At 38.8% G+C, this 22,572-nt stretch overlaps 1 protein-coding gene across 1 annotated transcript in view; it reads left to right on the forward strand.

Moving 5' to 3' along the window:
• REEP3 (receptor accessory protein 3) overlaps positions 1–22,572 on the forward strand; it is a 41,607-nt gene that overhangs the window by 14,907 nt on the left and 4,128 nt on the right. Inside the window, exons 2-7 of the mRNA XM_075758848.1 lie at positions 5,417–5,489; positions 9,803–9,879; positions 10,382–10,502; positions 11,790–11,903; positions 19,301–19,448; positions 21,947–22,098. Coding sequence (XP_075614963.1) covers positions 5,417–5,489; positions 9,803–9,879; positions 10,382–10,502; positions 11,790–11,903; positions 19,301–19,448; positions 21,947–22,098 — 685 coding nt within the window. The remainder of the gene's footprint in view (positions 1–5,416; positions 5,490–9,802; positions 9,880–10,381; positions 10,503–11,789; positions 11,904–19,300; positions 19,449–21,946; positions 22,099–22,572) is intronic.

Raw genomic sequence — 22,572 nt, forward strand, 5'->3', positions numbered from 1 at the left:
TCTTTTTGAGCGACTTGGTGGGTTTCATTTGTATTTTTTTAAACATTACCTTTAGAGTTGTTTGTCTAGGTTAAATATGCTCAGTGCCAGAGCAGTGTGTGTACAGGTAACTGTCCCCCCCCCCCAGTTATCAGTTAAATGCAAACTCAGTTGCTGTGTTTCAGAAATGAATTTTTCAAATAGTTGTATGCTTTAAAGCTATTTAAACTGTAAGACTGTAGACTATGTGATAATACAGGCAGTAGGTTATGTTTGTTTTAACAGCTATATGGATACACAAATACATTATTCTGTCCGGATTTCAAGGCTTTTTGATATTTTTTCTTTGTCTTTTGATCTTAATCTCCTAGTCTCTTTGAGAAACATTTCTCTTTAAATGAGCAAAATGTCTGTAGAGGAAGGGGCTGTACCAAAAATGCAATGCTACTTTAATTGCTGAGTATGGCTGAAAAATTGAAATAGGCATACAACTGGCAGTACAAGTACATTGATAAGCAGGATTATCCATGTATCTACTAGTAAAATAAAGGACATCGCACTCAGCTGCAATCTGTTTCCATCTGTGGAAACTGGCTTTGGTTTTGTCCGCTACATTAATGCAGTGTGTTGATATCCATTGTGAAATACAAGCTACACTTTTAAAAATAACACTTAAGCTTTTAAGTTTGCAAAGCCTCAGAATAATTGGGAGCATCCTTGAAGTGTGTCGTATAGTTATTGTAGAAGCATCAGAGGAGGGATGCACTTACATGTAGGTGTTGCTAACAACTTTGAGATTTTTTGGGGGTATCGATGCAACAGGAAAACTATTAGAAAGTTCTCGGCTGTTGTAGCTATCTATGTCAGTGATACTCATGGCGTATAGGCTCCCTACTGCTCCTCTTCTATGTGTTTCTGTTCAGTCAGCTGCAGCAATCCCTCTTTTGCCTGTATACTAATCTATCATGTATAGATTGAGGGTAAAAGTGAATTTGCTGACCTTCAACTACACTCAGTGGTGACAAGTTGGCTTTTCTACTGTTAAATTGTCTGGTAGCTTTCACTAAGATTAGATGACTTTGCCTGCGTGAAGGAGGTAGTGATGCCAGAGTTGGCAGCAGCATCACACCGCACTTAAAATGTCAGCTCTGGCTGTAAGGAGATAAAAACTTCACAGTACTGGTTCCTGTTACTACTGGCTAAATGTGCTGATGTTTTTCATTCTTGGTCCTACCTACCCACTTTTTGGGGACAAGTGGCAGTTTTTCTAACACTTCCATGTTAAAACAGTATTGAACACTAATAAGTAATAATATATTGTGGTGTTAAATTTCTTGATCTTTGATTTTAAAAGTGAGTTCTGGAGGAATTCTTGAAAAGAAAAAAGTGAGTACTAAAATACAGATTTTTTTTTTTTCCTTACTCTTGATTTGACCAGCATTGAGTAACAAAGATATGCTAGATGGGGAAAACTAGCTGTTTTTATTGTGTTTGTCTCGTGCTACTGTTCTTGTTTAACTTGCTGTCTTCTGTAACTTAGCTTTATGATTGTAAGCGATGCTCTCAAAAAAAATTCTGTTCTGTCACAATTCTCGTTTCTACCAGATTTTAGAGGATGACACATTGAGGATAAATTGCTGTTTAAATTTAAAAATACGACTTTTCAAAAATAGAAGTGGAGCTACTTGACAGTAAAGTGAGTGGAAAAGTATAGACCCAAAATCTGTTAAGTGAAATATTCAAACTGTTTCTCTTTCATATACTTCATAGCAAGAAACTTAACTGTGCGCACTACTAGTAGCTATTTGAATAACTTCAGACTATTTTTTGAGAATTTGGGAGAGGTGCATCGATGACCAGTAACTGCTGGCATATAATTATGGAGTCGTCTGACAGTTGGTAGTAGTTATGATGTTCAGGAACCTCTTTTATGTCTTTTCTTTGAACAAAGAAATTTCTGCCCTTTATAAAGCCTGTGTTATGTTACTAGGATTAACAAAGCTTTCCTTATCTCTGATACTTAATGGTTATAACTTCATCCAGAAGAACAAGGAAAGGTGAGAGCCATTAGAGGTGATGGGTTACTGAACAGGATATTGACAGGGACAAAAATGAGAGGAAGAGCTGTTGTCTACAGAATTTCATTAAAAATGAAGGATGTTTGGTCTCATATTCCTTCTGTTCCCAGATCCCCTCTTATTTGGGTGAAGTGAGGTTTTTAACTTGTGTTGTCAGGCTTTTTTCCTAGTTGAGAATAAAACTCTTCAGGGTTTTTTGTTGCTTTTCTTGGCCTTAGGATGAAAGGTCTTTGGATAGTAGTAGAGCTGTATTTGGATAGGCTTCTACAGATTAGTATGCTGAACTGGAATTGACTCTTTCAAAAGGCATTTCAACATCTGAAATGTGTAGGTAAGTTCTGCTGCAGTGGAGTAGCAGCTTAGCCTATACATATTAAAGAGCTTCAGGATTCATCTTCTGTTAAGTCCAGTTTAGCATAAATTGTGAACTTCTGAGCATCCAGATCCAGGTTTTAAACTGCTGCTATTGTACACCAGTTATGATTTTTCATATCAATATTGTTTTAAGTGATCTGCGGTGCAGCATCCCTTCCCACTGCAAAGGAATCTGATCTTGTGGAGACTTGGTTGGTGCCCTTTAGCTCCTCTGCTGCTATTGGCCATTAGCAATTCTAAAGGCTGAATGTACACAAAGATTGAAAGCATGTGCCGGAAGACTTGTTCAGATCTAGTCTTGTGTTGTGGAAGTGAATGCATCCTAGAAAAGAGCTATATGTGATTAACTAGCTTTGACTCTAACTTATGATCAGCTAGTAATTCTTTTTATTGTCCTTCAGTCAAAACCAATTCTTAGACCCTTCTTTGTTCTTTAAAGGTAAGAAAATGTATGGTTCAGTGTTTGAGGATTTTTCTTGAGTTGAGTTTTATAATTTTTAAATTAAATGATGAAGAAAATATCAGGAATATATGTAACACATTCAGGAGAGGATGGGGATGTAGATGTGAGATTTATACATTTGACTGTGTCTAGCTTTGGGCTTCTTAGTGCAAGAAAGATGTTAATTTCTCTGAGAAGGTTCAGTGGAGGCCACCAAGATGTTGAGAGTCTGAATGAACTGGGCTTGTTCAGCCAGAAAACAGAAGGGTTTTGGGGGACTTAGTAGCAATCTTGCATAACTATTTGGAGGCTATGAGAGCCAGACCCATTCTCTTGCTGTGCTACTTGGCCAAGAGAGACAATGGTTATGAACTTCTGGTTCTGACTGGATATAACTAAAACTTTGCACAAGGAGGCTCATTAAGCATTGGAACAGGTTGCTCAGAGAGAAATATGAAATATCTCTTTGGAAGTCTCCAAGACCTGACTGACTGAAGTGTTAAATAGCCTGGTCCAAATCTGATGTTGACCTTGGTTTGATCAGGAGATTGGACTAGATGACTTCACAAGACCCTTCAAAACTTGAAGGGTTCTGCAATTATGCCTCTGTAATTTTATCCTCCTCCTTCACTTGTGGCATTTATAGCTTAACATTAGTACCTCTTCCAATATCCCCCTGCCCTTGCAACAGGCTTCCTTCCATGGGTAACTCTGTGTTTGTCTTCCACTAAGGATGGAGAAACCTTCTCTGGTAGTATGTGGTGTTGAAGAAAATAGCTCAACTTTGCTGCTAATAATTCCATATTTTTTTCCCCCACTTATTATAGCATGGTTTGGGTTGGAAGGTACTTTAAAGACCATCTAGTTCCAACCCCCCTGCCATGGGCAGGGATACCCTCTACTAGACCAGGTTGCCCAAAGCCCCATCCAACCTGGCCTTGAACACTTCTAGGGAGGGGGCATCCACAACTGCTCTGGGCAACCTGTTCCAGAGCCTCACCACCCTCATAGTGAAGAGTTCCTTCCTAATATCTAATCTAAATCTACCCTCTTTCAACTTAAAGTCATTATCTCTTGTTCTATCACTATATGCCCTTGTGAACAGTCCCTTTCCAGATTTCTTGTAGACCCCTTTAAGTACTGGAAGGCTGCTCTTCAGGCTGACCAACCCCAACTCTCTCAGCCTGTCTTCATAGGAGAGGTACTCCAGCCCTCTGACCATCTTCATGGTCTCCTCTGGACTCAGTCCAACAGGTCTGTGTCTGTTTTGTACTAGGGACCCTGGAGCTGGATGCAATACTCCAAATGGGGTCTCGTGAAAGCAGAGTAGAGGGGGAGAATCACCTTCCTTGACCTGCTGGTCACGTTTCTCTTGACACAGCCCAGGATACAGTTGGCTTTCTGGGCTGCAAGTGCACACTGCCGGCTCATGTTGAGCTTTTCTCCAGGGCTGCTCTCAATCCATTCTCTGCCCAGCCTGTAGTTGTGCTTGGGATTGCCCCAACCTCTGTGCAGGACCTCACGCTTGGCCATGTTAACTTCATGAGGTTTGCATGGGCCCACCACTCAAGCCTGTCAAGGTACCTCTGGATGGCATCCCTTCCCTCCAGTGTGTTGACCACACCACAGTTTGGTGTTGTTGGCAAACTTGCTGAGGGTGCACTTGATCCCACTACAGACTTTTATGTAGCTGCTGCTCTAGGCCAGCTGGAACGAAGGGCAGGCAATTGCTTGACTTTGTAAAGTGTAACAAGCTGGTGAAACAAAAGTATGGTGCTCTTGCATTTGTCAAGGAGATGGCAACGACTGCTGTTCAATTTCTCATAAAGCACTGTTCTGCTAATCTGTGGCCAAGACACTTACTAGAAAATGCTGTGTTATAGCAAACTTGTGCTAGAGCAGATCTTTTTTTCCTGATCCTGCTCTCAGCATGGATTGCTTGGCACTCTCACCCTGCTCCACACCTTACGTTTGATGAATTTTAGCAGAAATTGGCTGTCTGAGCACAACTGGATTAATTCCCACTTGCCTCTGTTTCCATGTGTTGCTGTTGCAGAGTTCTAGCAAAGGGAGCTGAAATTATGTAACTCAATCTTGTTGTCTTAAAGATTCTTCAAAAGCAATTTTGGTAATGTGATAAAAGTAGATGATTCTGATTACCTACTGATAGTTGTTAGAGGCTTTTTAAGTGTTGATAGTACTGCCAATGCGGAAACAGTCTTTTGGTATGGACAGGCTGCAGGACTGGTTTTGCTTGTAGCTGAACTAGAAGAGCTACTAGTTCTACATATCTATTAGAGGCAGTCTTAGGAAACTGTTTGTTGTCTTCAGGGCATACAGCCTTTTCTGTTCATGTTGCTCTGTTTTTGTGTATTGCTACACTTCTTCCAAGCAACCTATAACATTGTGATCCCCCCCCCCCCCCCAAGCTAGAGAATGGGATTTATTTTTTAAGTTGGCTGCATTATTCTAATGATGTGTTGTCACTGTTTTGTCTTATACAGTATAACGGATTCTGAAAGCTCTTTTTATTTTCCAATAGGCTGGTGTTTGGGATGCTGTATCCTGCATATTACTCATACAAAGCTGTGAAGACAAAAAACGTGAAGGAATATGTAAGTCACATTCCTTTTAATTGCTTAATTAAATGCCTCTGCTGATATACAACTGTGAAGTTTTCATTATGCAGTGCAATAAATCATATGAAAGCTTAATTTGACTATGTATTAGATAGAACACCTGTGTGAATCTAGTGGTAATCCTGTGATTTTGTTTGGAGAGCTAAAGTTTAGCTCCAAAGATTTCTCAGACTTTTTATAACTTTGCTGAAACATGTCCTCACACTATGCTGGATACAGATTTTTTTTTTTTTGGAGGATTTAAAAAAGTAAATCTTAAAAGTGTTGGCCACACTTCAGTGAACTGCCCAAAATAATGCACTTTTGGGCTGGGGCTAGAAAAAAGGTTTCCTAATTCTGCGACACCTGTAGTATAACCAATGACAAATTGATTCTCAGTGACTAGTTGAACAGCAGTTTAATTGTCATTGTATGGGGCTCAACTGGGGATTCAAAGTCTATCTGAGAAAAGGGTAGCTCTGGTTAATCTCTTGTGTCTCAAAGAGAAAACCTGTAACCAAGGAAGGAAAAGATTTGGTTAAGATGATGTGGAGGAAAGAAGCATAACAGAAGAGTAAGATGGAGAAAAACACAATTACTGTAGTTCAGAATTAATCTGTTAAATTATTTACTTTTCAGTATGGGCAATGATGATTACAACAGGAATGTTACCCAGTTGCAATCACAAGGAGCTTTGGTCACTGAGTTACTTCCCTGTTCTAAGAGGAAGTCTAACTTGATTTTGGCAACTAACCTATATTCTCTCCTGAACCTTGTTCTTAACTTGGCTGCCTGGCTTGGGATGGAGTCAGTGCCATTGGTTACTTTAACTCAGCAGCTGTAATTGTGACCTAATGCTGCTTGTCTGGATGTGTGATGTCTCTGCTTTGTACTTGGTTGTAGTAGTAGAATGCAGTAGCTATTGTTCCTCCCCTTGTATGTCTTACATTTAGCCTGATCACTCCATCAAGGCTCCAAAGTGGACATCATATTCGTACTTCTTCTAGTTTCTGTGTACAAGCTGATTGGAGCTATTCGTGCACATAGAGCTAGAGCCTGCCAGAGCTAAGCTTCTGCGGGGGGGGGGGCAGGGATCATCCAAAGTAAGAGAAGAATTTCCTCTGTCTCATGCTTACTTTAGCCTGTCAGGAAAGTATATAATGCAAAGAATTTATAATCTGCTTTTCCTCACAGCTCCCTCAAAAGGGATCCACAGGCTAAGGAGAAGATAGCAGTTTCAAACTCTAGTACAAGAAATCACTTTAAGAGGTTACCATTGCCTCTTGCAATATGTTTCATAGGAAAACAAAAGTAATGTTTGTAGAATGCTGAGATTTTAACTCATCGTAGTTGTCCAGTTAGCTATGACTTAACTGTCTTTCTTAGGTGTCAGTTTTTAGAGATGCCTGTCATTTACGTAAGACCTTTAGTAGAGCCTGGAACCATTTTTTCCAGCTGTGTATATAGTGTGAAAACACTGCTTTTTCAGTCACCTGTGGTCTTTAAGCAGTTCCTGAACTTCCAGTTGCATACAAAATGTTCATGGGGCTGAGATGAGATATTCATCACAGTGACTTTTTCATGGGTGGGAAATAACATTGATTCATCAGCAAATTATCACTCCTTTGCTGGGTGGGTTGAGTGCCCAGATAGATCTTAGGGATGATCCATCGCTTTCATCTTCCCAACTGGGTCATTTTCTTTCACGGAGAGGGCGTAGGTTTAACTGCAGCCTTCCAAATGGCACAGGTCTGGTGCCAGTCACACTATGGCCCGAGCACAGCTTCCTTTCCTGGGTTATGTGTGGCTCAGGAGCCATCTGTTTTTTGTTTGCTGGATTGCAAGAGCTGTGTAACAGTGAAATTTTTTACTTAGCCAGTTTCCACCAGTAAAAAATGAACAAACAGAAAGTGCAGACATCTTTTGACTTGCTGTGTAGGTCACTATGCAGCAAATTGTTCAAAGATTATTTCTGGGGAAAAAAAAGTGTTGTTGCTGGTTTTGGTGATTTAAAAGGCTTATAGACTTTAGTTCTAGAAATGAGGATCTATGCCTTTGAGGAGATTTATTTGTTCTTGTAATTACCCTGGTTTAATGGAGCTGACTGAGTTCTTTGAGGAGTTTTTTCACTGTGTTACACCAAAGTGCTTGTAATAAGCATCTGAAATGTCTGAATGACCAGTCTTAAATCCTGGCTTCAAAATCCTGACTTGAAAGGATGTGCTTCAGCCAAAGCCAACAAAGATGAGCTAAACACTTGGATGGTAGAAAAAAGCTCAACAAAACAAATCTGTAATCACCCTTTTAACATAAAAAGCAAAACTCAATCAAAGCTGCGGTAACTTCATCTCTGAAAGTTAAGTAGATGATGGTCTTCTGGGCAGTGTCAAATATGACCTTCTTTGTTTCCTTTTTTTTCTGGTATAAAACCCACTCTGTAAGTCACTCAGGTTCATTTGTCAAGGATACTTCTGGTACCTAATACGTTAATTGTACTAGAATATGATTTGACTTGTGTTTTTTAAGAATCCTTGCCCAGACCTCAGCAGGACTCCTGGCAGATCTCATGTGCCCTTCTGCAGAGCATTTCTTACTGTTCCTAGCAGCCCAAGAGAAACTCCACTTCTACTGTTGTTCCTAACTGGATAAATAGATGTTGATTAAAGAATGAGTAGCCTGGATAAAATACATGGAGAAAAATTCAGTCCTGCATGGTATCTTAAAAATTGCATTGCATCATGCTTAGGTTGGATGTTAATTTCATTTTTATTCAGGTGTTGATTCTGGTTCATGGGATGTTCACCAGTCTAAATGTCACATGGCCTGTCAGAGGTGACTTCAGCTGTTGTGTATGTTTGTCTTAGTTTATTCAAGCCTGAAATACCTAAATCCTCTGAGAGATTGAAGTGAAGAATGTCATCACATGACTGAGTTTCTTTTCAAAGTGAAATGCAGAAAAGCATTTAAGATAAATGAGTCTCAAGTTGTGACAAAGGAAGTGGTTTTAAAGCCTAATGCATAGCTACGAAATAGGCAGCAGTGTAGCATTAGGTTTTGAGTACCTAAGTCCACTTAAAAAAATTGCTATAAAAGTGAAGATTAAATCTCAGCCATGTCCTCTGTAGGAAAGTGTATGTATTCCTCCTTTTGAAAGAGGGTACCATGAATTGAGGCCTTGAACTAGTGTCTAACCAATGCGGTGTTTAATGCTTTTTAGGTATACCAGAAGAGTTAGTAGTCTGTATATGGCAAATGAAATGAGGTTACCACATCTGGTTGTGGGTGATGCTTTTCTTATTTTTTCTTTCTTTTTTTAAACTGTTTTGGTTTTTTCCTTGTTTAGATAGTCTTGCAATTTAAAGAACGTGTGGGTGTTCAGTTAGTATGAATAACCAGCGGTGTTTTGCACTGACCTATTTTGGAAATACATTGCATTTGACCATAGATACCTTAGAGAAGACAAATGCATGGAACTACTTCTATAATATTTATTCTGAAAGATGTAATCAGTTTAGTCAACCAAATTCAAACAAATGTTCAAGAAAAATGAGCGATTTAGTTAACTATTAGAAAACAGAATTAAAACCTGTATTTTAAGAGCATTGTGTGATTTCAAAACAGTGATGTATAATGTAAGTCTTAAAACCAAAAAACAGTATATAGATATAACCTGAAGCATTAAGATGCTTACATCTGAGCTTTTTTATTAACAAGAATTTTGTGGTTCTTGGCATATGAATAGAATTAAATTTCCATTAAAATGCTTTTTCCTGCCTTGCCACAGTGTTAATACCCTAATGCAAAGCACACGTGTAGAACTTAAGTGCTAAGTATAGCTGAATAATGTATATTGTGAAATGAAAGCAAGGGCTACCTGACTTAGTAATGCTGACTTCGGTGCGTGCGTAGTATAAACATATAGATGAGTGTGGAAGAGCGTGAAATATCCTTTAGTGCTGTAGTGGGAATTGCACTTCATACTTACAATAATCTGCTGACTCTTTGCAGTGTGTTTTTTCTTATTACTAAAGCTTTCTACAGGCAGAATCAGATCTAGATGTAGAAGCCAGCCTAGGTGAGGTTGTGACCCTAGTGACCCAGCCATTCCACTTAGCTAGTTGCAGCTGCCACCAGTTCTACTTATGAACAGAAAACTTCAGAATCTTCATATAATGTCACTTGAAACCCGGTTGATGAGATACTGTTGAACATCTTGCTTTGACAGCTCTGAACTGATTGTACAGTGTATAGTGTATTCTGTGTAAAGGTGAAATCAAAATTCTTACTGAAGATGGTGTTTTAATTTTCAGGTTCGCTGGATGATGTATTGGATTGTGTTTGCTCTTTATACAGTTACTGAAACAATAACTGACCTAACAGTCTCTTGGTAAGAGCCTACTTTTTATGAACTCTGGATGAAACTGTATTTGTTTCTGGTGTTCTTTGGTTTGTAATGATTTAATTTTTATAAAGAAGTTGTGCTTGTTGATAGCCCTCTTTTTCAGGAAAAGATCTCAGTGTCTGTGAAGAATAACATCTGTTTTCAAGCTTGCTGTACACTGTACCTTGAAGCAGGGACTAGAAAACTTCTACCTTTGCTGTAGAAACTGAATAGGGGAATGGAACTCTTAAAAGAATGGGCTAGAAATTCTCTGTGCAGGAATGGATAATGCAAAGCAAGTTTATTAACTGTTTCCATTTATTAAATGGCAATACAGTCAATTAAAATTAAATCCATAGATCTATAACTCAATTTGTCTAATATAACTCTTGTATGTGAAGAATCCTCATATGTAATTGTGGTTTTTGAAGAGATCTCTTCATGATTAATTACCGTGCATTTTCTTACTGCAGTTGTTGATTTCATGCAACCTTTAACTTGTCTGTAGGTTTCCACTGTACTATGAACTGAAGATAGCTTTTGTTATTTGGCTTCTTTCCCCGTATACTAGAGGGGCAAGTTTAATCTACAGAAAATTTCTCCACCCGCTGCTTTCTTCTAAAGAAAGGGTAAGAAATAACTTCTCCTATTTTTAATGCCTAATAAGGAAATACCACGTGCTGAAATACTGACTTGCTAGATACATAATAAAGCAGATCAGTATGTTACTGGTTTGCCAGGCGGCACAAACCGGGCCTAGCAGGGGCAAGTGCATATGGCTGTCCACATACATGCTTCTGTTTAACTTGCATGAGCAGACCACGTACTACTTTCTATTGACATGAGACAGCTTGGTGTTCTCTGGCCTTAGTGCACTTTGGGGAGCCCAGCTGAGTGGAAGTGATGCAGTTTGACTTTCTACTGGAAGAACATGTGCAGTACTCTCTCTGCGGAAGCATGAATGCAGTTTTAGCAACAGCTTTTCATGTCACCATTTTCTTCCTAGCATAACCTAGTAATAAAACTTCTCAGGATGAATGACGTTGACTTTTCTGGTGTGCAAACTGACAAGTTAAGAGGAGAGACTTTCTATTGAGGTTTAAGGGAAGACCAATTCTCAACAGAAAATACGCAAACGGAAAATAGCTAAAGGATTATTTAGCTTTAGCCAAAGTATGACAGGGCCACAGATCTGCTTAGCTCTCTCAGTATTCTGTTTGGATGTGTAGGAAGAGTGATTAGCAAAGCTGCGAAGACTACCACTGAAAAACCTCACAGTACAGAAAAATAGCATTCATAAAGGTCAGTGCCGGGCTTGGCCTTTATTAGGCAAAACAGGTAGCTGACGTGATTGCTGCTGATATGAACAGTAAGTCATCTTGACCTTCTGAAGGTTGCACTATAAACTGTTTGCAGCTTCATAAGCTAAGGAGATTTTTCCCTGTAGTCTACTAGCTGTTGTGAACTACCTTGAAGCCTTTATCTCCAGCTCCAGGCATTTACCACAGCTGGGGATAAATGTTGTGATACTTAACTATGTCAAAGCTCTGGTTTCAGAAGTTCTTTGTGAGCTGACTCCACCTTTCTAAGGAGCGCTCTTATTTCATCTTAAGCATGTTATTTCTTGAACATCTTTTGTCTGACAAGTTAAGCTTGCTGTAAGGAACTTGCTATGTAGCTGCTATGTTTCTGGACAAAAGTGATCTATATGATCATCATCTTTGACCAGACATAATCCTTTTTAAAATGAGTATAACTGAATGAAATAGCAGTATACAAAGGCAAGAGTAATTGTCCCATTAAATATTTTCTTGAAGATTTCTTCTGTCTTCCTTTATTGATGGGAAAAATAATACTGTGGGGTAATGTGACACTTATGCACGGCCCTCTAAAATTTAACCATGTTTTGCTTTTAGGAGATTGACGAGTACATTGTGCAAGCCAAAGAAAGAGGCTATGAGACCATGGTGAATTTTGGAAGGCAAGGGTTGAATTTGGCCGCCACTGCTGCAGTGACAGCAGCTGTAAAGGTAACTTTCTGCTTGCATTAACTGCTTTTGTCCTTTATATAGAACACTGTAATTGTCCTGAGGATTTGCCATTCTAAACAAAAAGATTAATCCTGCGAATGTATTGAAAACCTGGAACACAATGTAAGGGTTGCAGCCCTAGTTGTCATCCTCCTCCTCTGTTTGTTTGTTTGTTTAAAATAGCTTGTAGTCATTTCTTGGATGATGGGAATCAGTTTACTGTAATTCAAAAGATACTGTGCAGTTTTCTATGCAGGCCTTTGGTAAAGATGACCATTGTTTCTTTTCTGTCTCTGTTGTGCTTTCTTGTTGGTAAACAAACTATTTAAAGGATTTCTGGCTTTTCTGCTGTTTTTCTCCAATCAACTTGAGGTAACTCCACATTTGAAGTAAGGCATGAAAGATTACTACCACAGATAAAAGTTATCTTGACACAATTAACTTGTTTGCAACTTGTTGATTGAATTATTAAATTAATACACTAAGCATAAGCTTGCATATTGCTGTTTAGAGCATACTCTTGCTTTGTCATGTAACTTCCATTAAATCATGAGGTAACCTGTAGTTGTTACTACAAAACTTGTGACCTTCAGTTGAATTTCAGGGGGTTCTAGGTCTAGGAGGACAAAATATAAGCTTATAAGTAAGATTCTAAGCAACTTGTAGCCCACCAAAGGGAGTATAACTTTAGGCAATGTGTATCTTTCCTAATAGTAATTTAAACTGAAACACAAAAAAAGTGTGAAAAGATGCGTATGTCCTAGTTAAATGATAGTTTTAAGGCAATCAGGATTAATTTCTTCTTGGGAATAAATGAAACTGCTGTGTCCATAGTAACAGAACTGAAAACCTACACATTGTTAGTAGTTAACAGAAAACAATGTAGAGAACCCTGGCTGTCAAAGTCAAGTAGGTAGGTCTAGCATTTAACTTAAATTTCTGTGTTTGTATGTGAATTTCTTTCTATATAAATCAAAGCCATTTCTAAAAACTACATTTTCAAATGCTGTCTCAAAAAAGTCTGGAAAAATAGTCATGCATATCTTGTTTGTTCGTTTTCTTTCTTTTTAAAAATGTATGTGGGTGGTAGTGTAAAAAAAAAAAAAAAAAAAAAAACACAAAACCAAAAAAAACCCCAACAAACCCCAAACCAAAACACTTTTTGGTTTAAAATAGGGACAAAATGAGCCTAAAATGCTGAGAATGTGGTTCAATTTGATCACTGGTTCTTTTTGTTATTCAAATTCTTAGTATTGCCTTGAGGCATAAAATAATTTAAAATGAAATAGAGTACACCTCTAAAGGAATGAAAGTATGCAGAGTGAAAATAGGTTATTTAAACCCAGCAAACAAAACCTCAAAGTACTCTACTGGGAAAAAGTTTAAGAACTATGATAAATGCTAAAAGGCAAATTCTTTGCCAAACAGTAAATAATAATTTATTACAATGTGCACCTGTAATGATGGTTCTGCTCTGTGTGTTTTCCTTATGTTTGATATTTCCTTTTTAATCCTTATAGTGTTACAGAAATATTGTAAAATAAATAACACAAATATCTCCTCCCCCTTTCTTCAGAAATGAGTAACTTTTTCCTAAATGTCTGTGTTTAGCTTTCATTGCTAATTCAGCTGTGACTGGCAAGATGCCTGCTCTGTTTGTTAAAACTTGTTAAACATGCTCATGAATATTTGCACAGAATTAGTTCACTGCAGATGAGATGCTGGGGCAAAACAACCACCACAATACCAAAGACCTAAAATAGGCATGATTTTTAAACAGTATGAAAGAGGACACTCTCTGAAAATCTTTATTTTGGCATGTTAAACCTCTTCAGTTTGTCATTCCAAAAAGCTGAGCATGACTGCTTCATGCAAGCAAATGGAGACAATGCATGTGTTCTTGATTTTGTTCCCTGTTTTTCAAGAGTTGACTGCTGCCTCCAGCAGGTGAAAAGATTATCCCTTCAGCATGAGCTGGCGGGGCATGCTATAGGATTTCAGGAATGGAATCCTATTAGTGGGATCAGTTTTGATGGGAAGGAGACACACTCTCATCACTTTTTTTTTTTTTTGAAGGAGCAGGCATGCTTATTCTGACATCAGATCTCAAATTAGGAGTGGAGAATGTGGGAGGTTAAACATAAGAGGAGGTCCAAAGAAAGCCTCTGTTCACTAAAGTGTCCAAGCAAAAGACACTATGATGTCTGCTTATGCTGACTTCAGGAGGGTGGTAAAATCACTTGGAAACTCTGGAATATTTTCAAGATCAAGTGTGGGAAAGAGCAGTTTTGTCCAAGGGCTGTCAAAGGAGTAGGGGAATTAATATTAAAAGGCTAGTTGTCTGTGTAGGGGAGGCTGGAGCAGCCAGCCAGGTCAGTCTACTGAAATTTGACATAGATTTAAATCTGCTACACTGTAGTGAAGTTGAAATGTAATTGGCAGGAATCATGGCTTATAGCTTACACTCCTATACTGATTTTTTTTTTGCTGGTACTAGTTGGCCACTGTTCATATAAAATTTTGTGTTTCAAAACCTGTTAAGTAGCATACATTAGCAAAATAAATTGTGTTATTGTCTTGTTAATTTAAGAAAATAAATCTTTGTAAAATCCTGATTTCAGGAGACTTAGAGATGAAATATGGTCTAGGCTGACTTTTACAGTTTACTAATTACACATTTTCCTTGGGATATAAAAGAATTAGCAACAAGATGTCTTTAATGATAGGGAAGTTGTTGGAGCTCTTTCAGCTTAATAGTATATGGATTTGTGGAAATTCTATCCACAACACTGTTCCACTGATACGTCTTGTATTTTGATGCGTCTGCTTTCCAGATCCTCTGAGATCCCAGTTACCTGTATGTTCCAATTTTTGCTGACGCACAAATTCTGACTCTCAAGCTACTAGCAAAAACTGGTTTCTATATCACCACATGAGGGACGGCTGCTAATTAAGCTGTGGAATGCACTGTCCTCCTTTATGAGGTCATACAAATATCGGTCATTTGCAAAGTATTATTTGGTGGTGGTAATAATAAAAAAATATTTTGAGGGCTGTGCTCCTGCATGTCTTGCATCCCAAATCTGCTGTCTCTTTGCCGGTTGAATATTATTCTAATGGCCTTGCTCAGACTTCCCCTTCGTCCCTCTCAGGGCATGGCAGAGGAAGGAGCTATCTTGCAGCCAGCTGTGGCGTACAGCCAGTATCACTGTGAGCAGCTCCGCTCACCAGCAATATTGCTTTCATCCCTGCTCCCTGCTGGGACTGCCTGGCATGCTGCAGAGGTCATTCACAGGACAGCAGTCCCTCTCCAGGTTGAGAGGGAACAGAAGTCGTTCCCTGTCAGCCTGGATTGGATCAGGGAGAGAACAGCTGGGAATGTGGGTGCTGTGCACCGCAGCTCTGCGGCCACAAAGCTCCAAGCAGCTCTGTAGACACAGAGTCCATTGAGAACTTGTCCAAGCAAGGCAAGCTGCTTTATTCAGTGATCCTGACCACTGAGGGGGTGCAAGTGTGATTTAAACAACAACAGAAAAAAGTCCCTGAGGCAGACATACTGTGTGGTATCTGTTTATGGCAACTTCCCTGGATTAAGTATATAGGCTATAAAAATACATGCTCAGTAACAAAATAGAGAACGGCATTTCATATATGAGGATCAGCTGATGAGACGGCATACTAATAGCTTGCTAGAGTCTGAGTAGTCTCTAAAGGAGTCCCTTAAGTAGGCTATATTTATCAAAAACTGGACTTAGAAACCTATTATAACTTTAGTGTTTTGGATTGGTCACCAGTAATAAATGTGGTCTCTGAAAAGGATTTAATATGTTTTAGGAAATACTATTGAATAAATAAGCAAACGCATTCTTTAAGACTTGCATTTTATTTAATACAACACAAACTTCACAGTTCATCTCTCTTCAATGTTAATTTACATAGAAATTTGAGCACTGAAGTTCTGTGCTTTTTTTTGCCTGCATTGTAATTGTAAATGTGTGTGTGTCAATCTCTTGTGGTGTAACTTAGTTGGCAGCCTCTGGGCTGGATGCAGCCTGCTGTATTTCTTCCTTACTGGTAGGAACTGTTGAAATGATGGGGTAGCAGTGCAGGCGTGGCAACTCCTCTGCCATCTTCTTGTGAGCAGCATCTTGGTGCTGTGGGTATGGCAGGAGAGGTGATGGCTGCTGCCGTACCCATGGCATGAGTGTAGAAGCAGGAGATCCCCCTTCAGCTTCATCTGCCGTTGGATTGCTGCGCCTTCTATTTTGTGGGCAAACATCTTGCTTTCAAGCTGTGGCTAGTAACTTTCTGAACTTTCAAACAAGATATCAAAGCTCTTAATACGTTAATATTCTAAATGTGAATGGTACTCTCACATTTCCTGCAGTAGGAGGGTATTTAATTTCACATTTCCTGCAGTTGGAGGGTATTTAGTATTTTTCTGCCAGACTTTCATTCTGAGCTGATAGTAATCCAGATCCTCATGGAATGCTTTGTTTCAGCAGAAAGCAATTGTCTGCTGCTTTTGGGCATGGGAGGTGGAAGAATCTTCCTAAATTGTAAATGCTGTATGAGCACAGTGATGTAGGTTTGGGTTTTTTTAATTGAAAAAACCCCCACAAAACACCTTGAAATTTGTCTTCCAGTTAGTTTGTGCAGTGGTGTGAAGTAGAAATCAATCTTGATTTGGCTAGATGGGATCTTCCTAGGGGTGGGCTGGAGACTGCACTCAAGCAGAAGGTGACGGGGGGACTGTAGGGAGTACCCACATAGAATTAGTGCGGTGTGTGACCATGGCTGTGCAGTACAGCAGTGGTTGTGCAGCCCCGTTCCTACTGTGACCCTCAGGCATGTGTGCTGCTTCTCTTATTTGTATATGTATACTTTCAAACTTCTTAATATTTGCTGTGTGTAACTTGAGTGAAACTTTCCATCTTGGAAAGTACTTACGGAATGAAGGGCCCATTGTATGAATCTGTTATGTCCTCGCTGAATGAGGCAGTACTCCACAGGAGCTCTAGCCTCATTGAGCGTGCAGTTTGGTTAATGGCACAATGTTATTTTATGGCACATAGTTTCACTTTTTTTTCCCCTTTGAAAAACAAAATTCTGTATCCAAAAGCTGCACTGAAGACTAAGGCTGAACGTTCCCAGCTTGGATCTAATCCTCTATAACTACAGTGGAATGGGAAATTCAAGCTTGTAATGTGAACTCTTCTTAGCATGTTAGTTATTATAATCTTAATTACACTATCTTGCACAATTTCCAAATGTCTTTGTAGTACATCACATGATGAATGAACTTGATGTGCAACTGTCATGCAAGTGTGTCTTTCTATACTTTTGTTTCTGGCCAAATCCAGCTTCTGTCACTACAGCAGATCCTGTCCACACTTAGTGAGTGGAATTGTGATGAATTTATATGGATTCTGCTGAGAACCAAGTGGCTCCATTTTATGCATTCGTCAGTGTGTATGTGCATTTATGCATTCTCAATCAGTGATTGAGATGTGAGTCCAGTTGCATCTCTTCAAGCAGTGGATGCAGACTGATCAAGTCTTATGTGTTATAGCAGATACTGTAAGCTGTTACTTGTCAAAAAAGCAGTCCCGTCTCTCCAGTTCTCTCTCTTCTCTAGTGTCCTAACAGCTGACTGTTAGTTCTGAGGCATAGCCGGTTTCTGATTTGGTTTACTGTGCAAATGCTTTTCAAAGCAAGAAAGAACTGGAGTAGTGGAAGGCCAGGATTCCTGCCTTAAGGCAGGACAGATCTGCCTTAAATAAGCCATTTCAGGGAATGAAATGAACTTCAGAATTTCGACAGTAGTTTATACACAGACAGTACAGTGTCAGTAGTGCATTTTAACTCAGAGGCAAGCTGTAGTTGTGTTCTTCAGAATGGTCAGTCTTCTTACCTCTGTGTGGAAGGACTAGAAAAGTAAAGGCTTCTCCTTCTCTTATAAGAAACCCTTTCTTTGTTCTTACTATTTAGTGGCAATGTATGAATGGTGGTGTAAGAATTAAAATAGGTTGTTCTTGCCTGTGTAGCACAGTCTTAGTTTTATATGCTGTACTAATGACTAGTCATTAGAAAATGAATATTAGGTTTCAGCCACTCCACCCCCCCCCCCCCCCCCCCAGCCTTTGGTGTCCATGCAAGCTTAAGGAGTATCACTCTACTGTCTATTCACTTTACATGGCTATTTTTAACATGGAATAATTTAGTGGGCTGGTCTACCATCCCCAAACACTTGTTGCCAAGGGAGTGGTAACAAATGTCAGTGGTGCAAGAACTGCCTTAATGCTGGTGCTGTTGCAGAAAAAGGCGTGTGGAATTGTACCCAGATTTCTGCTACTGCTAGCTAACATAATGCTCAAATGAAGAATTTTACTTAAAAGCTTCACTTGTAAGAATGAAACAAAATATAGAGTACTTGCTCAAAGTGGGATTCATGCACAGGCTTGTCACCCTTCCTCTGAAATAGTTATTTTTTTGCCTCATATGCCAGAGAAGGAAGAATTAAATGTTATTTTAACATGACATTGAGTAATGTGCTTGTCCTTTTAGTTGCTTATACAATAAATTAAGCTTCAGTGCTTTAATAATAACATCATCTGGTATAAGATGGAAAAGCTGTTTTGACAACCCTCCTTTCCAAAGGGGAACTTTCGATGTCACGTGTAGAAAAGATGTAGAGACAATCAGAGAAGGAATACTAATGTTCAAATATGATCGCCTATCCTTACATGTAGCATTAGATTTTGGGTTGGTATTACGTCAGAAAAGCTACGTTAGGAAGAGAACCTGCCAGCCTGTAGTCCAGGCAGGACCTCTTTGGTTTGTGGTTTCAAGTTTTTGTCAGCTAGAGCTTTTGTAGTGCTACCAGTTTCTTGGTTACTTGAGTTAATGTTAGAGTGTATTCTAACACTTTCCCTTTCGTATGCATATTCAAATTTGTAGAGGGTAAAATATAAAATAGTGGAAATCTTCATTTGTCTTCAACCACACTTTTTAAAATGAAGTGTTAAAGCTACTGTCACGCTACCTAGCACTGCTAGAGAAATACAATGTTTGAAGTGAATTGAGCATTTCTGATGTGTTTTTTCTTTTAAACACTTCCCCTCACCAAAAAGCCTTTATTTGCTCAGATTAAAGGAGTGAAATGAGACATTTGTAATGAAATTGCTAGCTTATCCATAACTTTTTTTGTCTAGGAGCAATTTACAGTTGAGCTTGGGTAAAAGCAATATTTGAAGCAAACATAAATCTACTGCATGCTTATGTTCAATGAATTTTGTAGTGCAACAAGGAAGCATGGGCTTAAACATCTTAACCCAACTTCAACAGCAAAGTTAAACCTCTGCTTCATTTTCAAAGATACTGTTGTTGTATTTCAGAGTCAAGGTGCGATAACTGAGAAGCTGAGAAGTTTCAGTATGCATGATTTGACTACTATACAAGGAGATGAGCCAGTAGGACAGAGACCCTATCAGACATTACCAGAAGCAAAAAAGAAAACCAGAGCCTCTGCAAGTGAATCTTCAGGTAGGTATCTATCTACTTCTTCTAGCTAAAAGATCAATTCACCAAAGACAAAAATGGGAAAGCAGAAATACATCTACCCCATTTAGAAATGGAAAAGACCTCAAAGAATTCCAGTGCACTTGATCAGAATTAACTTGAGCAAGATAAATTCTGACAGTTGAGAAATGCTCCCTGTCTTATTTTCTTTTCACAGCCACTAGCAGTGTAGTCATATGTACTCATTACCTCTACCTTTGCCAGTTAACGATGATAATTTCTTGCCAAACTAAAGCTTAATTGGGAGTAAAAAAAACCCCACAAGATTAAGTGGTGTTTCTGTGACAAGTGTACAAAAAGTTAAACATGAATATTTATGGAAGCTCAACAAATAGGAAGAGAAAATTAATGGAAATTGAGTAGATCTGTAATGATTGTTCAAAGTGTAAAATTGTTTGTGGTGATAGGAATAATGAAGGCATTAACTTATAATATACAGACACACATCAACACTCAAAAGGTGGTATATGGTGACCAATATATGTTTTTGTAGAGAGATTTTATTAGATATAATATTTTAATATACAATATGATATGTAATATTAATACATACAACATTATTATTAGCATCGCTTTGCTCTTGTGCCTGTGATGCTTGACAGAAGGTTTCAGTGGAAGGCTGTCAATTGCACTTTAAAGTGGTTAGGCTACAGTGCAAAGTGGCTGGTATTTCACACAAAAGAAATAGCTCTGGTCTATTTTTTGTCTTTCCACTTAAGTCTGTTGTTTCTTCTCATCCCTCCATTTCAGGGAGGGGTGGTCCTTGTGGAGTACAAGGAATTCCAGAAATTGCATTGTAGCCTATGATGTTTCTGAGGAATAATGGCCACCTGAGTGGCCCAAAGCTGAATTGCTCATTGAGCCCAGAAGGTATCCTGTGCAGATCAGGGTAAAGACGGGGGGCTGCCAGAGAGAAAGCCCATGAATTCACGAAGAGTTGCATGAGGGATGTTGTCACTGCAGTTGTGGAGGGGCTGTTCCTCAGTAAGACAGCATTAGTTGTCTATTTGAAATAGCTTGAAAATGCTCAAAATTCCATTTAACACCCCCCCCCCCCCAAACAATCAAAACCCAAACCAAACTCAGGTATAGATTATATATATATTATATAAATGACCCCGATTGAGATTCCATCTCCCATGTCAAAATGTTCTCTTAGAGCTAGTTCAACTTAATTATTTCTATTCCTGGACCCAAATCTGGTGTACACCTCTTCTGGTTTCTTTGAAGTTTCTTCAGTATTAGAGATTTTAAGAAAGAATAAATGACTGATAAAATTAGGAACACTATGACAGTAATATTTTATTGCACTTAGTAAAATTTTTTTTTTATGATCTGAGCTGGGAGTCCTGGGCAAATTGGTTGAAAAGACCTAGTTGTAGAAGGACGTTGATCATAGGATGACTGAGCTGCCTGTATGCTTGCTGTGAAAAAGGCAAACGTGGTTTTGATGCGTCAGAAGAGGTGTTACAAGTAGAGATGAGGAAGTGTTGGTGTCACTGCAAACATCCCTAGTCAGAAATGATACGAGTAACAGATGTGATTCATATTTTCCATATTGAAAAAGATGAATTGAAACTATTAGAGGCAGAGACGTGTTGCCTCTAGAATGGCTGAAGAGGCAAGTCTGCCTTAAGTAGCTGTTGAGTAGGTGAGTGTGATTCTAGTTTCAGAGAAAAATGAAATTATCAAAAGTAAAGAATCTACTTAAGCCTAAATAAAACATTGGCTTAAGATGAAGTGTACATTGATCATGAATAAAGTTGGGTTTGGAGTCTAAAAGGTGTATCCAAGTGGTACAGCCTGTAGGTTCTTGGAATGGCCTTACAAAAGGAGAGCTTGGCGGGGGTGAAAAAACCAGACTACATTTGGGGGCTGTAGGATAAACATCCGGGGTGGGGATTCGGGGCTGTCGGGCCCTAAGGATCTCCTCAGCACGTGTTTTTAAGCAGTTTGCGCCCTCTAGTGACAATCTTTGGTAATAATACTGGTCCTATTTTTGCAGGATGTAAACAACCCTTAATATTACTTTGATATTGTATCTGTCTGAAAGGATCTTTGGTATTAAATATGCAGAGATGTATGTAAGTATGAAGAAAGATCCTATGAATCATTGAATGGTTTGGGTTGGAAGGAACCTTTAAAGATCATCTAGTCCATGTTTTTTGCAGTTCAGCGTAAAGCAGAAGATGGTAGTAGATTGATTTAACTTTTGACAATTAAGGGACCACTGCATTACATATCTACAGAATGAAATGGCTTGTTACTTAAAAATGGCAGAATTATAAGTAACAAGCTCCTGGCAGGCTAGATGTTCTGCTGTTTTGAAACAGCTGGCAGACTGACTGTATCCTTTAAAAGAATAAAGGATATATGCTAAAGGTGAAACTCACGGCTGTCTTAGAAATCTAAAAGTTACAGCTACTTCTTATTAAACATTTTTATAAAACTGTTTTTTAAAGGTTACAAAACTCCACTGGAAAAAAACCCTGGAGATGATAAAACAGATGAAGAGATGGAGGGGACACATTCAGAGGATGAAATGTTTGCTCAGAGAGGCCTTCGAAGAACTCAGAGCATGAAATCTGTGAAAACTATTAAAGGCCGTAAAGAGGCAAGTATAACCTTAAAGTATTGAGTTTGTTTTTAATAATGCACCCTGACATTTTTAATAATGCAGAATTTTTTTCTTATTCTTAGGGCAGTTATCAACAATAACTGGGTTGTAGAATGCTAAATGGAGAAGGAAGTACATGATAACATGTCTAAGCTCAGAGCTTTTGTAGTCTGGGGTGTTTAAGGAAAATACATGGATGAAATGAACTAAGCGAGGAAAAAGAGAGCAGCAGATGAAATAGACTCTTTGCTTGTAATGTTAATTCTGGCACCACCAAGCCCGAATTCCAGGAACTGCTCACCTGGAAGGGAGTGTAGATAGCGGTATCGTCATCTGCACTTGTGTGCCTTGGTTGTGAACACTTAAATGTTTATCTGCTGTTTAATGGATGAAAGAAGATTTGGAACTTTTTAGTTCCCATAGACATATGGCCTGCTTTGACTTGTTCAGTCATAGGTAGATTCTCTTACT

This window comes from Balearica regulorum, chromosome 7, assembly GCF_011004875.1.
Source record: "Balearica regulorum gibbericeps isolate bBalReg1 chromosome 7, bBalReg1.pri, whole genome shotgun sequence".
Classification (NCBI taxonomy): domain Eukaryota; kingdom Metazoa; phylum Chordata; class Aves; order Gruiformes; family Gruidae; genus Balearica; species Balearica regulorum.